The sequence below is a fragment of the Athene noctua genome, chromosome 7, assembly GCF_965140245.1.
Source record: "Athene noctua chromosome 7, bAthNoc1.hap1.1, whole genome shotgun sequence".
NCBI lineage: Eukaryota > Metazoa > Chordata > Aves > Strigiformes > Strigidae > Athene > Athene noctua.
Window position 1 is genome coordinate 32791974 of NC_134043.1, and position 16591 is coordinate 32808564.

Sequence of the window (16591 nt, forward strand, 5' to 3'; positions counted from 1 at the left end):
TGCTTGCACCACGCAGCCCCGAGGGTGCATGTTTTCCAGATGACTGCACAAACCATGCATGGATTTTCACCCAAAGCTCACGTACAAAAGGTTCATCAGAAAAGTAGCTTTTACTTTGGGTACCACCACACCGCTGCTGGGAATTTCACCCCCCTTCTCTCCTTCCACCTTCTTAAGATTTAGGAGGAAGACAAAATCTCTTTCTACAGCTTGCATCACAAAGGGCAATGTTAAACCTTTGGGGGTGGGTGGTGACAATAATCGGATTCCTAATATTGTACAACTCCAAAAAGGGTTAGTCAAAGTATTGTATTATATCAGCTTCACGTCATGTAGACTATCAGGAATTTCTTAATAAAAGCGTGCCCAGGCAGCAGTCTGGGATCAGCACTGCCTGCCTGCGAGTGTCCTGGTGGGATTTGAGGGGCTGGTACAGACCTAGAAATTTAAAGGATAATAATACAGCCCACAGTATCACACACAGTCATTTCCTAGAATAAACGAGTCCTCAGTGGGGCTGAGGCCTAAGGCAAAGATGTGCCCCTTGGAGGAGCTCGTACAAAAATTACAGAAAATGTTTATTACTGTTATTACACCCCAAAAGAATCACGGTAACCCCCAACCCTGCAAAATGAAGCCCGGGGCCAAACTGCCCTCAGTTACACATCTATAACCCCATTAAAAAAAACCCAAAACCCAAACAACTCAGTGGCTTTGTGGTGCCGCGGGGATGGGTTTCAGCAGGAGGTGGCTGGCTAACCCTCACAGCTCCGGGGACAGCTGACTGGCTTTATTTGGGTACAGAGACACAGCAGCATGAGGAGGGCTGCAGAGAACATGAAAAGGGATCGAGGGCTTTGTTCTTGCACCCTTCCCCAAAAGGAAGCAGACTAAGGAACTGCTTCCAGACGGCTGGCATTAATTTATTCTTTTGTTGGCTTTTTCCTTACAGTGTGTCTATGTTCCCCACTTGTTTTTCTCTTGTGGGAGTCAGATAAACAGCAACAGGCTTAAGAAGCAAGAGCTGACTTTCTGAGATGCTCTGATGTCCAGCTCAGCTATTAGAACTGTACATTAGCAAAACTTCAAGGCTTAAAATATGGAAATGTATATATTTTAAGCTGGAAGAACTACATTACTGAATAGAAATATTACCTTACTAAAAATAAAATTGAAATTTGAAGCCTTATTTGCAACAGTAAGAAGCGCACATGGGTTTGGCCCAAACACACGGGTTGTAGCCAGGGTACTCCCGAGTGCATTTGTTGGAATCAGTTCTACTCCTAAAGGGCTATAGTCTCTCTTTAGGTATGTGAAACATCCCCATATATACATCCCATCAGCTTACCCCTATGAGGCAGGGGCCAGAGGCGCCACAGGGAGGACAAGGGCCCAGCTCAAACCAGGCAGCATCTACTCTGGCTTGGGGCAGAGTTCAGCAGACCAGCAAATCTGTATTTACATTTCTAAGAGGAATGATATTAACTAGATACTGTGGATGTGTACAACCCCATAGTCTCTTACAACCTGCTGAGAAATGAGTAGGTGTCTAAGACGAACAAGGAAGAGGTGAAATTTTGCAAGGGAAAATTAGAGCAAAGATCAGGAAAAAATGCAGAACAAGTGTGTTATTTTTCCTGGTCTAACAACTACCCTGATGATGAAGGGCCTATGTTGCACCGCACATCTATATTTTAGATATCATAAACCCCACTGGCACCATAGGGAACAGCTTGTGTTAGGCTGTAAACTCTAGGTGACATTATTTTAAGTCACCTTTTCCGTTTGCATCTTCTGCCAGACCCTTGAGAGCAGCAACCTGTGACAGTGTTCAGAGAAGACACAAGCCTATCCTATGCTTGTTGGGCTTCCCATTGCCTTACTGGTTCAGGCTGCCCACGTGCCCATTGGGCTGCTGTTTATAAACCACGTACTATGTTTTATGGTCTGCTCTTGCCCATTCCAACTGAAAAAAATTGCAAACGTGACCATATCCATTCAGGCTGTGGCTAAAAAGAAAAGTAGCTGAGATAAAAATACTTCTTCAGAACAGGTTTTTGCTTTATGAACCATTCTGTAGGAATCTCAGGATCACATACAATTTAATCTGCTTATATACACTGCCTTAAAAAAAACAAACATAAAACCACAAACCAAAACCAAGAAACTCACCAAAACCAAAACCCTAAAATACTTCTTACACAGCTGTTACTAAAACCATAAAATCATTGACTTGCAGAGTCATAAAAATGGGATTTATTGTACATTTCCTGTTCCAGCCAGGGTCTTGTTTCAGCTCCCTCAGGTAGACAAAACACAGGGGACTATTAACTTATTTTAATAATCTTTCAAGCTTCTCCATGGATGACTTGGAAGTAGTGAGGAAGAAGAAAAGGTTCTTTTAATGCAGCCTGTCAGACTTGTAATTTTGGGGGCTGTTTTTCTTAGACGCTCATTATTAACTATCCTGTGCCCTTGGGGTCTGCATGCCTCCTAGAATAATTTTTTTCATACTAATATTTGCTCACATTACCTGTCTTCCTGAAGTCCCAGCAAAAAAAAAAAAAAAAAAAAAATCTGTCCAGCATTTTTCATCCTACATTACTGGTAAAATTAATAGTATGCTAGGAAAACATGCCACTTTATCTTTAAGCATCAGGAAGCCCAGCTCACATGCATTTCAAAGACAAAATTTTGCCAATAGCAGTTCTGTTTAATATTGCCTGTTATAGGTCTATTGCCATAGACACCCACCTCATATACACCTGAGAATGCACCTCATTTTGCAGGGTGAAGTTGTTTGCTGCTTAGGATTTTCCCAGATTTTTGTGGCCATGTCAGTGTTTACAGCTTCTCAATACCGACATTTGCTACCTGCAAAGCTGATTTTCCACCTGGACGTTGAAACTGGTGTTAGTGTTCCTGCAGACAAGCACAGCCAGATTTACTGCAGGTGGCACGTTGCTTCTCAAAGCACTCGGCCTCTAAGGGACTTCAAGCAGAAGACAAAAAGCTGAACCTCCTGGCGTGTCTTTGCAGTCCTCCTCTGACAGTCCCCCCAGGTCATTTTAAGCGTGATAGGGGACGGACTGTGCAAATTGGAGCACAAGAGATCCCAGAAGAAAAGAGAAACACTCATGTTTTTTGTTTAGCTGGAATTATCATGTCCACAGCTTTCCTCACCCCTTGGTTGAGCATACCTGAAGCACACATTCAAGTAAGGCAGTGGATGGAACTTTCATCTTTTTCTTTGGGTGAGCACACCTTAAATTCAGAAGCAACAAATGCTTTCTATCTGGAGCTGCTAAATTTGTGACAACTGCACCTAATTCAGCATTAATTATCAGAGAGCTCTGTATTGTTCTAAATCTTTCAAATCATGTAAATACCATGTCCACCATTTCTTTCTTTCCAAAGAAATCCATTCTTTGTAAATGAATTGCCCAAAGCCTGTGATCACATTCAGAATGATGTTTTCACATTTCGAAATACAGAAAAGCAGAAGTACTGATTCTGATGTAGCACCGCACGTACTGCTCTCTGTTTCCATTGAAGAATTCACAGAATCATTCAGGTTGGAAAAGACCCTTGGGATGATCGAGTCCAGCCCTCAGCCCTACTCTACAAAGTTCTCCCCTACACCAAATCCCTCAACATCTCATCTAAATGACCCTTAAACACATCCAGGGATGGTGACTCCACCACCTCATCTGAAAATACTTGGATGTTTTCACAGTCATGCAAGTTTATCACCAAAAGTGTAGGAAAATAAGGCAAAAGAATCAGGCAGGTAAGAACTAAGAAATGTGAGAAGAGCCTATTTTTCAGAGGCACCAAGAATGGAAACTTGGTCCCCAGTTCCACAAAGGTCCCCCTTCAGATAACAACATTGTGAATGCTGTAAGACTACCATGTTTGTCTAAATATTTGCAGAATCAGCTTGCATTGTGGAAAATATTAAGAAAATAGCAAAAACGAGCTGAGCTGATCACACACCCAAAGCACAGTTGGTTGGGCAGTACTCGGGCTCGCGGACTTAAAACTGTGAAAGCGTTCACCTGCGTTTCAAAGCAAGGTAGCTCCGTTTCCATTTATTTCCACTGTTCCCCATCGGTTTGTGTTAATACAGCAGTTTTCCAGTGCAAAGATGAAGTACAACCATCTACAGTCACTTAACTGTACTGATTGAAATGTAATTAATGTCCTAAAGGCAGTTCTTGCTCCGGTGGGGAGGACCTGCTGCTGCACTGGAGGAGACGCTGGGGAGGATGCTCGGCTGCTTCGCTTCCTGGCATGCATTTTTTTTTTTTGACTATTGCTCAAGTATTTATGAATGCGAGATAGCCTCCATAGTAGTATTATGTATAGATGTTCAATTTAAATATGCATTCAATTCATTATGCTTAGAATACATGGCAAGTTGTTATATGCTATCACAATGACCACACAGATAATGAAAAAGACGTCCTTCCCTCCCACTGTGGGCCATACCAGAGACACAACAGAATCCACCGCACCGTCTCTGAGTTATAATCACCTCCAGATGGAGCATTTAAGGCAAAAAAACCCTGCGAAGCTCTGTAATACCATATATATATTATGCAACATTTCTAGTCTGGCCCCTGCAGAAACAATTTGAGATGCCTAGCTTAAAGGCCATAACCACTCAGAATGTAATTTTGTTAACCTATAAATTTACTATTTCAGATTTATAGCCTCTCTGGTTGCATGGCCCAAGTCTGCCTCTGCTCCCGCTTACCCTTATTTATTAGCAGCACCCTGCAGTATTAAGTACCAAATCACACCTGTGCCTAAAAATAAGCCCTGCACAAACACTTGAGTTTTACAGTAACAGCCTAATATCACCAGGTGCTGAAACTCAGACTCACCACTGATTTCAGTGGGAGCTGATTGGGTTTGACATGCCCTAGGATCAAGTATTACCTATAAATAGAAGCCAACGCAGTTTGTGTGTATTTTACTCATGTTTTTAGCAGTTACTGGTGGAATCACAAAGGGCTCTGTGTGGGAACCTCAGCAAGTTTAGGAAAAGAAACACTGCCTTTCCTGAGAGCTTTTACTAACACACCTGCGAGCCACACAAACAGTAGACGATGCTCTAGAAAGCTGAAAACGATGAAATCTAATCCTGTAAAAACAATTTCATTTTAACAAGTCACCCCACATGCACAGACGTTTTTAACTCTTCCAGGTCAAGATTTCCAGTTGCCTCAGGTGTACCCCTCGGCTGCACCCTTGCTCCCTCAGCCCCCTTACAGCAATAGGCATGCACAGCCCACGGTGCTTTCCAGATGAGGAGCTCCTCGATGCTGATTTTTAACTTCACGGTTCAGTTTCTTGTCCCATTTCTAGTTTACTGAAAAGCTTTAAAATTGGGCAGAGTTGCTGAGGCTGCAGATGTTGCTGTAAATTCGTGAGGGTGTTAATGTTTTGCCTCTTCTGTGAGAGACAGTAATGAAGGTAGAAAACAGGTATAGAAAGATTCACAAAAATTAAGGAAGAATAAGCACAAATGTTATTTAAGTGTGAAGCCATTACAAAATAACATAATCCACTGTCTAGCCTAAAGTGCCCAGTCTCTCAGAAAAAAAAATCTTATTTTTACACCCTTTCCTTGCTCATCAGATCTTTTAGCCCTTTGTAGCAGTCCACAGCATTCAGTACATCCAGTGATTTACAGTCACTTCAAAGTATGCACCGGGCCATGCTACAGATTTTCTCCCCCACAAAAAAGTGATATGGGGGATATTTTGGGACCTTTGGAACTTTCAGATCATCATTCTTAACACCCCCACACACTTTAGTTGTGGCAGAATAAAAATCATGCCCAGGAAGTGATTAACATGTTTATCTTCCTCTGGTTCTCTGATGATATTAATAACATTCTTTTTAACTAAAAAAATTTTTAAAGAAATAATGGGGCAACAGAGTGTTGAGAACTAAACGTTTTAAAGTTGCTTTACTTCTCTACTCAACAAACTTCCATAGCTCAACTAATACCAAGGGGAAAAGCTAGTGGCATTTTTCCAGAAAGTATTTATAGGTTTTAAGTTTGGCCATTTTGCTGTGCCCCCCCCCTCCCGTATTGCTTTCACAAGATCCATAAAACTAACCTCCCAACAAGCTTTTCTCAGGCTAGGGTGGGTTTTTTCTCCCCATATTTATAGACTGTTCATACAACAATGCTGCTTTTTTCCTCTCCCTGAAGCCACAGGCTTGCTTACTAAAATTGGAAACACAAATCCTTTTTAGCAGTATAGCTCAGAAGCATACACACAAATATTTGCCAGTTTTGACTGGACAGGAATAAACCTGATCAAGGTTTTGTGACTTAGAAAAGCTTGCCTACTTTACCTGGTCACTAAGGGCTAATTAAACACCCGTAAGCCTGTCCTCTGTTTGCAGGGCTGTCAGTCACCATGCTGGAATCATCAGAATACAAGTTTAGAACAAGACATTTTTTGATACCACAGGATTTTTATTGGTAGCGTTTCTTAGGGAGAAGGCAGCAGGGGTTTCGCCTGCTTTGCATCCCAGCTCCAATGCTTTTTCAAACTACCCACATGCTCACAGCCCAGTCCCACTTCAAACAAAGAGCATATATGGTGCCTTTAAAATGGTCCTCAGTGGTTATCACTGTCTATAACTTCATTCTCCCCTCCACACTAGGGTCACCGAGTGCTTAACAACACATAGACCTAGAACATGAGGTTCAGGCACCCCAACATCATGCCGGAGGCTGTCTTCTTACTCGCTGTTCTGCGAGTCTTAGAAAGGATTGTGACCACTTTCAGCGGGTGGCTGTGCAGCCATGGATTAGTATTCTAGCAAACAATTAGTATTATATGATAGAATTCAAATGCATATTACTGTCTTGTTGCTATGGTTTCCCTCCGAGCTTTTACTGGATAAAAGTTAACATATTTTCTTGGCATTCAAACAAAAATCATGAATAGTGGTCCAATTATTTCCCTAATAAAGTTACCTCTAAAGCTTATGTGTCACAGGCTCAGTGTGTTTTCTCAGCTGCTTTTTGGCCCTTTTAAGTGCTTTGTTATCCAAAATAAACTGCTGAGATGAACTCTTTCACTTACCTGATCTCATTGTAACACGAAGTATCATTCCTGACATCTTCCACTTCAAATACATAAATGGAGCTAAATCCAAAGAGCACAGACCATCTTGAGAGTTTTGCTTTAACAGGCATGAGAGAGATGTTCCTACCCAGTTCTGCTGACTCAGTCTTGGCCAACACATGCTCATACTACGACACCTCAGTTTTACACTTTCAAGTGTCCTTTATTTACAAGGGATCCTAAAGCTAGATATGTTTGCTTCATTTACAGTGGAAAACAGATGACACCTCAGTTGAAATTTTTAAATGCAATTCTGAAGTCTGAGAGATACCATCTAGATTTAATCCATGAAGTGTCAAGACTTCAGTTACAAAATGGACTCATCACACAGCAACGTCTTTCCCAACTTCTCTGAGCCCTCTGTGATCACCTCTTTCAACTTCCCTCTTACCTCCCCTTTCTTTTCACTCCTCTTTTGGATCATCACAATTAGCATAAGGTTAATTTACAGTGCATTCTTAGGTTTACTTGTCTTTGTATGCCTATGCAAGGAATGGTTTCATTGTTGTTGCCATTGTGTCCTTGCTATATGAAAAAGATAATTTAATTTGCATTTAAAAATAATACTGCTCTTGCCAATGCAAGTCTTCTGTTCTCTGCACTGGCTGTCCCTTGAATTTCCTCTAATTTAGCCAAACTCAAAGGCTAAAGACAAGGGCAGGGAGGACAAGAGCAGAAGATTTTGCAGGTTACCTGTGATAATGCCTTCCCCATCTTCCAGTCACAACCTGAGGTGAGTCCTGACAAGATCTGAAATTATGTTGCTGATGGACAATGAACTGGATTTACTAGCATCAGGGCTTTAAACATTCAGCTGTATTAACTTTGCAGCTTGCATCTGTACTTGCACAGGTGTCAGTATTATTTTTTATTACTTACCTTCATTACTTGTGAGAAGGCACTTTTTATCATAAACAAGGCAATAACTCAAAGTCTACACCAGAAACTATTCAAATTCCCTTGCTTTACACTAAGCTCAACATAGCCTTTTCATTCTGATTTTAATACCAACGTTGTCTATTACTGAATTGTGTAAGACACACTGACACTGCATCCAGCGAGCAGGTCGCTCTGACCTAGCAGTACTAGAAACAGCATGACTAATAGCAAATTAGATACAGTTTTGGACACAGGTCAGGGGGCCAGTTTGATTTTGTTATGTGTTAGTACAAATATTCAGACTTTAGAACATGACAAACAGCAAAAGCAGAAAAGGAATGGTCAATTCAAATAAAAAGCTTTGGTCTTTTCAGGGGAAGATTTTTCTTTATCATAAAAATGACTCAAAAACTGTTCTTACAGAAAAAAAAGGGGCAGAATTTGAATATTTTTGAAAACTGGTTATTTGACACCACTGAAAACTGGTCCTCACCCATGACACCAAATGTGTGTAGCTGTCATTTCAATTATGTTGCTTTGCACAGCTAGCCACGTCAGTGATTCAGGGTAGCCACAAGGACTGAAATGAAGGCAGTTTTCTCTGTATTCATTCAGTCCATAATTTATCAGCCAAGTTTAGTAGTGAATAAAACTACAATAAATTACTTCTACAGTATCCAAAATGTATTATGGAGTTAAAAGATGCTTGGATTTGAATATGAAAACAATTTGAAGCCTGTGTCTAAAAAAATTACTGATTCAACGGGATAAGTGGCTACACCTATAAACCTAGCTTTGGGTTTGGTTCAGCCTGACGGAGCAATTCACCTAAAATAACGTTACAGCATTAGTTCATACATTCCCGTACATACAGAATTTATAATAGTTACTGGTAAGTAACTAAGGGTTCACCCTTTAGTATGAATCTCAATGCTCAATTCCCAGGACAGGGAAGGTTTTGGCAAAAATACAGGTTAGAGGCAAGGCATATTTACTTATTGTCAAGAATTCTTGAATCTGGAATGAACAAGAGCTGAAGTCATACAAGCCCATGATGACCTGCTGAATAAAGCTTGTATCTTTCCTCAAATCACCAGCTTCAATTTCAGCATCTTCTGGGGAGAATGCCATTCTCCCGTGCATCAGAACATTATTATACTCCAAGTGTCAGTTGGGTTATCAATTCCTTTTCCTATCTAGAAAACAAATTGCTACAACAAAAAAGGTTTAACAGTAGCCATTCTTTTCAAAGGTAATCTTTTGTCCTGATAGACACAATTTTTAAATTAAAAAAAAAAAAGTTTTCTGGGCAGCAACAGGATATTCTTCTTCCATGCTCTCTCTCACATGAGGCAGAGCCCTCCCCCGCAAATCAGATATTTGGTCCAAACTGGCTCCATATGGGACCAGCTCAGCCGTCTGTGCTTCATGCGCCAGGAATTACAAACACTTCTGGAAATGCACAAAAAGCCACCTGAGGTGACTCAATATACCAAGTCAACAGCTGAACTTACTAAGCCGTGGACATGGCGTGGCCAGCTCCAGAGGAATAATTCCCTCTCTACCTTCTTCTCACCAAACTCTGTTCGACAGGCTTACTCCCGCCCATGTATGACAGACACAGGTGGCCTGAGGACTGTACTTGATGTGCTCTGCCTTCCACAGCAGGCTTACCCTGAAGAGCTTTGTGGTAGCTCAGCTGAAACCAGAAATAATAGAAATACAGGATGGAAGAGCAAAGCAGACACCCTCCCACCCCCCCACTCAAAACCCCTCCAAAATCCAACCAATACATGGATGAGTCCACACAATTCTGCCCCAGTTTCCAAATTCTTTGGTTTGGTTCTGAGCTTGCTTGGAGCTCCTGCAGGAAGGGTAGTTACAAAGGCACCATCTGAGGCGTTTGTGCCAGACAGCACAGCACAATCATGGGAGGGCTCCCACAGAAACTACGGAGTCCAAAAGGTTCACAACAAAATCTAATCCGACTGCATCAGAAGCAGCTTCTTGCAGAAATATTGCACTCGTTATCTATTTGACAGCGATTACCTATTTTCTCGGCTGAGTTCAGTAACACCTCGAGACAGTGGAAAGCTGACAGGGATCCAACGTAGACAACCAAATATAATTGCTTTGTACTTAAAAAGATTGAAGACACAAAATAGGTTATTTTTTAAACTTGAGTTTTTCAAGAGTCAGTCTTGAAAATAGGCATTATTTTTCCACAAAAGGCTACATTACAATCAAAATCTTAATTAAAATCAAAACATTTGAACGTATCAGATAAATAATACAGAATAGAACTCTTCAGTCTTGCATTCGACCCAGCTTCTTTATGAACAAACTTATTCGTTATAGTACTAAATTATCAATTTAAAAACAGTTCCATGGTTATAACATAAAATGCGTAATTAGGAAAAATATAGATGTACTGTCTTACTTCCTTAGGACAATTTTATTCCAGTACTTTTTTCCTCTGGACAGAGGAAGCTATTGTAACTGAGCACACAACAGCTCTTTCATAATAGAAAAAGTTACCAGCATGCAGAGAAGTTGCATCAAGAACAGGGGCTCTATACAATGTCCAGAGCCTGTTGAGAAACACATAGCTTTTATATGCTGTGGATTAAAGAGCACAACCATCTGGTCAGCTTTCAGGCTAAATGAGCCAATGCTATCCTGCATGCCAATTTGCACCATTGATAAAAAAAGGCCTATTATACATCTGTCTCAGTAATGGCTGATGTTACGGTTTTAGCAACACTCCTCTGTTCTATGATTATTTCAAGTTTTATACTTTAACAATACACTTATTTCTATGGGTACAACTGGCATCGTTACATACTATGTAAATGCTTTTCTTGCTTTATTATGTAAAATCAAGATTTAAAGGATAATGGCACTAAACTGGCACTTTTAACATTGTTTTTAATTCCTTCTTCCGACTTTTTACAAGATTCACTATTGCAGAAGCCAAAAGGTGAAGGATTAAAAGAAGTCTTCACATAAAAGCTCTAAGGATTGATATTTAATGAACTGTGAGATGTAAATCGATGCACAACAGCACAGTTTAAGCTTAAAATACTAGGATAACATTTATATTAAAAATAATTCACCTACAGATAATACAGTCTAGTGTTTATTGTATGTTATGGAAGGTACACTTGAATTTCAAAAATTTAAAACATATAAAAAGTGGTTAAGGGCTAACATTTTATCAACATGTGATAAATGTGTAAGAATGTTTATTATACAGCAGGGTACAATGGTAGTGTTAATGCCAACAGGGCACCACAGAAGTTAGTTTAAAAAAAATTTCCACTATGCTTTATACAAACAACACCACTTGCTGTTGTTTAGAGTATCAGGAGAGGATCTCTGTCTGAAGGATAAGCAGTCCTATTATAACATTTTTAATGTTAGATAGTGTCATAGTACGTAGATTTGTGAATGTTTCAAAATAAAACTAGAAATGCTGTAATTACTTCACAGAAATGCACATCCAATATTTGTTTTCAATAAGAACAATAGGTACAAGATTATAACTCTCCCTATATGAAATAATTTACACACAGATGAAAGCTACACTATCTAAAATAATCACTAAATACATTTTTCTTCTGGAAATAAACAAGCAATTTTTGTTTTGCATGATCAATATCAAAAAACATATAGCAGAAGTAGTAATTTTTAAACATAACTGATGCTCTAAAGTAACAAAAAAAAAAAAAGGAAAAAAAATAGTTTCCATGAATGTGCAACCTAAAATCAACCAAGCTTATATTGTAGTACAACCATATTAAGAAACCACTGATCAGAAATACAACTTTATGGAAAAAGTTTATAATCCACAAAACTGTTCATCAGGCTATAAAGTAAAATAGCTCCACAGTTTACAGATAAAACTGAGGCCACATAGATGCGTGCTATGTCTTATCTCCAGTAAGTAGATAGTTAGGCAGAGGATGTAACACTTTGTTTGTAGACAGCATGGTATGCATTTCTCAGCAAGACGTAAGGGAAACAAGACTCCAAGAGATCCATTGTCAGGAATGGAGACTCCTGCACAATCTGAAAAATACCAGAAACACAAGGTTTTGCAGAACATTTTCTACTGCCTGCTGCTATCTATTTCATGGAAATACTTCTAGTCTGCACTCACACCACCACTCACATACTTCACAGCAAAAAGAAATAACACAAAGTTTAAATGCTTGGGAGAAACACATTGCTGTAAACACATCACTTCACAAAGGTAGTAATTTATTTTTCCTATACATATAGTCATATAGCGCTCCTGCACTTCCAAAAAGATATATAACACTGAAAGGAAAACCTCTGAGCAGAGATTTCCTCTCCACACTCTGAACAGTGCTGCTTTAACGTGAAATTTCATTTTATTATTGTATGTACTAAATTATCAATGAAAATGATCTAAACCATGTGATACAATGTTCTAGGAAACAAAGGACAATGGTAAAAATGCGTGTGCGTGTGTTGGGGAAACGAAAAAAATTAATTTCTGACATTAGAATGCCAGGAAGGATGACATAAAAAATTACTGCCACTGGTTGATGAGCTGTTACAACACAAAGGTGACAGCCAAACCCCCCTTGTTGAACGATGCAATGTGGAGCCTATTCCTTAAGTTAGTAACACATAAAATAGACAAAAGCTTACCATGTCTAGTAGTAGGTAAACAGATTCTCTGTTCCTTGTAGTAGTTTTGTCTGTCTCCTGGCCAATCTTCAGTAGACTAGATGATGCAAGCTACATAAAAATGAGTATTTAAAAATCAATAAATAATGCACTGATTAACTTTTGCTATTCTGCAATACAGGCACACACACAGAGCCTCTCTGAAGAAATCAATACCCTAGCCAACAGACATTGCAGTGTACTAATAACTACAAAGGAAAGTCAGTAATGCTGAACACACAGACCATCACCAGGCTTTAGTCTCAATGAGCCATTTTTGTTTATTTCTAGAAGTTTAATAAGGAATTATGTTTTTTAATAAGAAAAGTGAATTATTTTATTGCAGAGAACTTTTGGTTGTAAACAGTAGTTGACTGAAATTAATGACAGAACTTCCATGGGATCAAGACTTCACTTTCTCTGTCCCTCCCAAAATGCATATAAACTTGCTGCACTTTGGTCAGATTTAAAGTGATTGGAGTTTTTATTGTTTGAAGTTATACCCATTTTGCAATAGAAGGACAAATAAATCAGTTTTACTTCCTAAACTGTTTTTAATTGAAGAAACCTCATCATATATGTAAATGAATAATATTTTATCAGACCATAAGCAACCCTACAATACTAGTTTTAAGAGATAACCTAGAAACTTGTAACACATACTTAGGTATTTACAAGCTCAGGATGACAGAATACAGTAAAATACTGAATTTGCAGATGCATTGATAACCCATGTTTTCATGCTTTACAGAAATTTGAAAAAAACCTCTTTTCAGCTTTCCGCTATACAATCATTTATGCCCTCGCACCAAGCAATGGCAATGTGCCTAAACGATGTGTTTACCAGAAATGGATTTTAATTTAAAATAACTTTAAAATCTAAACTAATTTAAAACTTTAAATCAAGATTCCTCTTGAACAAATTCCATCGTTAATCAATTTGTCATACAGAGTGAACATGCGTACTTGAAAATAACTGTAGTACCTACTTATCGGTATTAAATAACCTAGTAAGATTTTCTGTATTTAATTAGCTGACAGGAAAGCAGATCATCTCCAGCAGTAAGTACATTTTCTTCTTAAGAGAAATGTTATTCTTTCAGACTAACAGTAAATGATACATAAAAGTTGTTAGAAATGAAAGATTATCAAAATATCTGAACCATCAAATCAGTCTGTGCAGTAAAAGCAGTGGTCTGAAACCAGTTCGTAAACACTGAAAAAATGCAAACCTCATTCCAGAAGTGTTTTTATCACATGAAACTATACTGGTTTCCTTCACTTGTCAAATGTATGCAACTTGACACAACCATTTCTCTTTCATCTTTTACAGCCAGCAGTTGCATTAGACAAGGTCAACGGCCAAAGGTTTTTTCTGTTTTACAAAATGAAATGAACTTCCAGAAATGGAAGATACTTTTAAGAAGGGGGGATGGGAAAGAAAAATTGTTTCTGGGGACTTGTAGTTAGAGAAAGTTACCATTATCCCACCCCCTAAGTTTAGATGCTAATAGGCTCCTAAAATGGGGGGGGGGGGGGGGGGAAGGGAGAGGTATTTTTTTCATATTTCAAGGCCAAACATCAAAAATCAAGAATCACTCAAGATCAGTAGTTATTTTAAAAAATTAAAGTGAAGCTGCTGTTTTAGCCTTTAGTTTCCCTTCAAGTTCAGCTAATTAAGAGACACTTTAAAAATTCTACTTCTACTTCAGCAGCACACCAAAACGTATTTAAAATGCACCACCAACAACCTAAGGGCTTTCAATTTTTTTTCTAAGAATCACTAAGGATTTCAGAAGCTTTGATCTTCAACCTACTCTGAAGCATAACAATTCCTCTCCTCAAATATCCGTGTAACATACTGCTATAAGACAGTTACTGCTTAAGAAGGGCAGGCATGTCAAGAGGCACAACTCAAAAGCCACTATGGAGTTACCTTATTCAAAAAAGTAAAATAAACTAGAGTCCAACACATCATGGGAAAAGGTCAGCTAGACAGAATCTTGATTTTATATGCATTGCACATTTCTTTTTCCAGTCATAGGCCACACAGTGTAAGAGATGGTATGTGCTAAAATACTAAAGATCATGCTTTAAAAAAAAATTATGACGCTTGTATTGATTTGCTACTGTTACTTTTCAACATCACACATAGTTGACTACTGCTAAAGGACTCCTACTGAATTTAATCTACGTATAGACTTGTATTAACAATATACTTTTCTCTCTTGTGCACCAAAACCAGATTTTTATGAAATCAATTGCATTGCATCCCAAATTAATATTACATTTTCCGCCTCAATCTGAAAATACTTCCTGAAGCTAACAGATATTTTTCCTGTTAAGATACGAATTTTAACCTATTGCTAGACTTCAAAAAATAATTTACCCACACCTGATTTTCTCCTAATCAAAATCAACACTGTATTGTACAATAGTTTCTCTGCAATTTATCACTATAGGAAAATAAGTAACATTACAAGCATTATAAAGCAATATTGCTACTGGAATAAATATGGGTTAATCAATACTCATCCATACTAATGTAAATCTTTATAGTATACACTTATGATTAAGATTACTCATGGCTGATTGTCACTGTAAAGGTAACACTTGCAATGACAAACACATCATTAATTTAATGACAGCACTGTGCAAGCTAGACTATGTATAAAAATGGACTGAGGGGCATTAGGCAGTGGAAGTCCCCCTCTTTTTAGAGGGGCTAGCTCTAGAAATGAAGTCATACATACAGCCAAAAATTCTTTAAGACGGTCTTCAATGCTTCCCTTGTGGATGGTAAATAAAGCTGCAGCAATCTGGTTGATAGCTTTTGCCAAGCAATGAATGTTGTTGCAATGCCCTAAACAAAAATGTATATAAGTTACCTCAGCATCATGACAGTAATCTTTGTAAAATATCGCCAGAGAATAAACAGAGTTGTCACAATGAAAGATCAACTTTTAGCAGCATCTTGCGCAAGAGCAAAGTACCACTGCTTTGAACTCGGGAATGTACGAATCTCCCTTCTGAATGCCGTAATGGTCACAACAACCTGATGAAGATCCCCGTGGCTTTTAAAAATAAGTAAAAATAATATATTGGAAGTTTATTTGGTTTCTACATAACTTGAGAGTGTTACCACTGGACTAGGCTAAAAAGACATGTGCAAGCAGAATTTTTTCAAGCTAACTGGCTATTTTTTGCCCCTCTGTGTAAATGAACAAATTATCATTCCCAGACAGCACTGACTCAAGACAGCTACAGGAACTCAAGAACAAATTGCTAATTGCTGTACATAACATCTTGCCTAAAGTCCACCCAGGCTTCAGAGGCCTGGAAGGTGATTAAATGACACCAGTTTTCAAAGACAGTGGAAGAACTGCTCCTCGGTAAGCCTGGTATCTCTAGGCAAATTAAGTCAAATCTAGAACTTTAAAACAAAATTAATAGACACCTTGGCAAATATATTGGGAAACTGCCAGCATATGAAAAGGAGGAGGTGTTTGAAGGAGTTAAGAAGCATACAAGGATGCAAACACTACTGATTCTTACCAATTCGTTTTGGCCGTTGACAAGCTTTGAGCTAATTTTTTCCTTCAGTCATTTAATAACTCCCAAGATGATGCCTGAACAGTAAGGTCAGCTAGACTCCATCTCTCCACATGAGAAAAATCAATTTTTTCCTCCACACCTTATTACTTACGTAAAATAAATTTTATCTATCATTTTATTGCACAATTTACTGTCATAATATCTATCTGCAGCTGTTTACTCCTCTAATATCAATAACTAACTTCACATGATACAAAAATTTTGTCACCTCATTCTTCACCCATCTTCTGTGTGAGGTCTAT

At 38.6% G+C, this 16591-nt stretch overlaps 1 protein-coding gene across 5 annotated transcripts in view; it reads right to left on the reverse strand.

Annotated features, from left to right (window-relative positions):
- Positions 1 to 10211: 10211 nt before the first annotated feature.
- The window catches only part of NCKAP1 (NCK associated protein 1), a 60941-nt gene continuing 54561 nt past the window's right edge, over positions 10212 to 16591 (reverse strand). For all 5 annotated transcript variants that reach the window (XM_074910466.1, XM_074910465.1, XM_074910464.1 and 2 more), the window contains 3 exons: positions 15488 to 15597; positions 12717 to 12806; positions 10212 to 12107 (listed from right to left, as the gene is read on the reverse strand). In XM_074910466.1, coding sequence (XP_074766567.1) covers positions 11991 to 12107; positions 12717 to 12806; positions 15488 to 15597 — 317 coding nt within the window. In that variant the 3' untranslated portion in view covers positions 10212 to 11990. The remainder of the gene's footprint in view (positions 12108 to 12716; positions 12807 to 15487; positions 15598 to 16591) is intronic.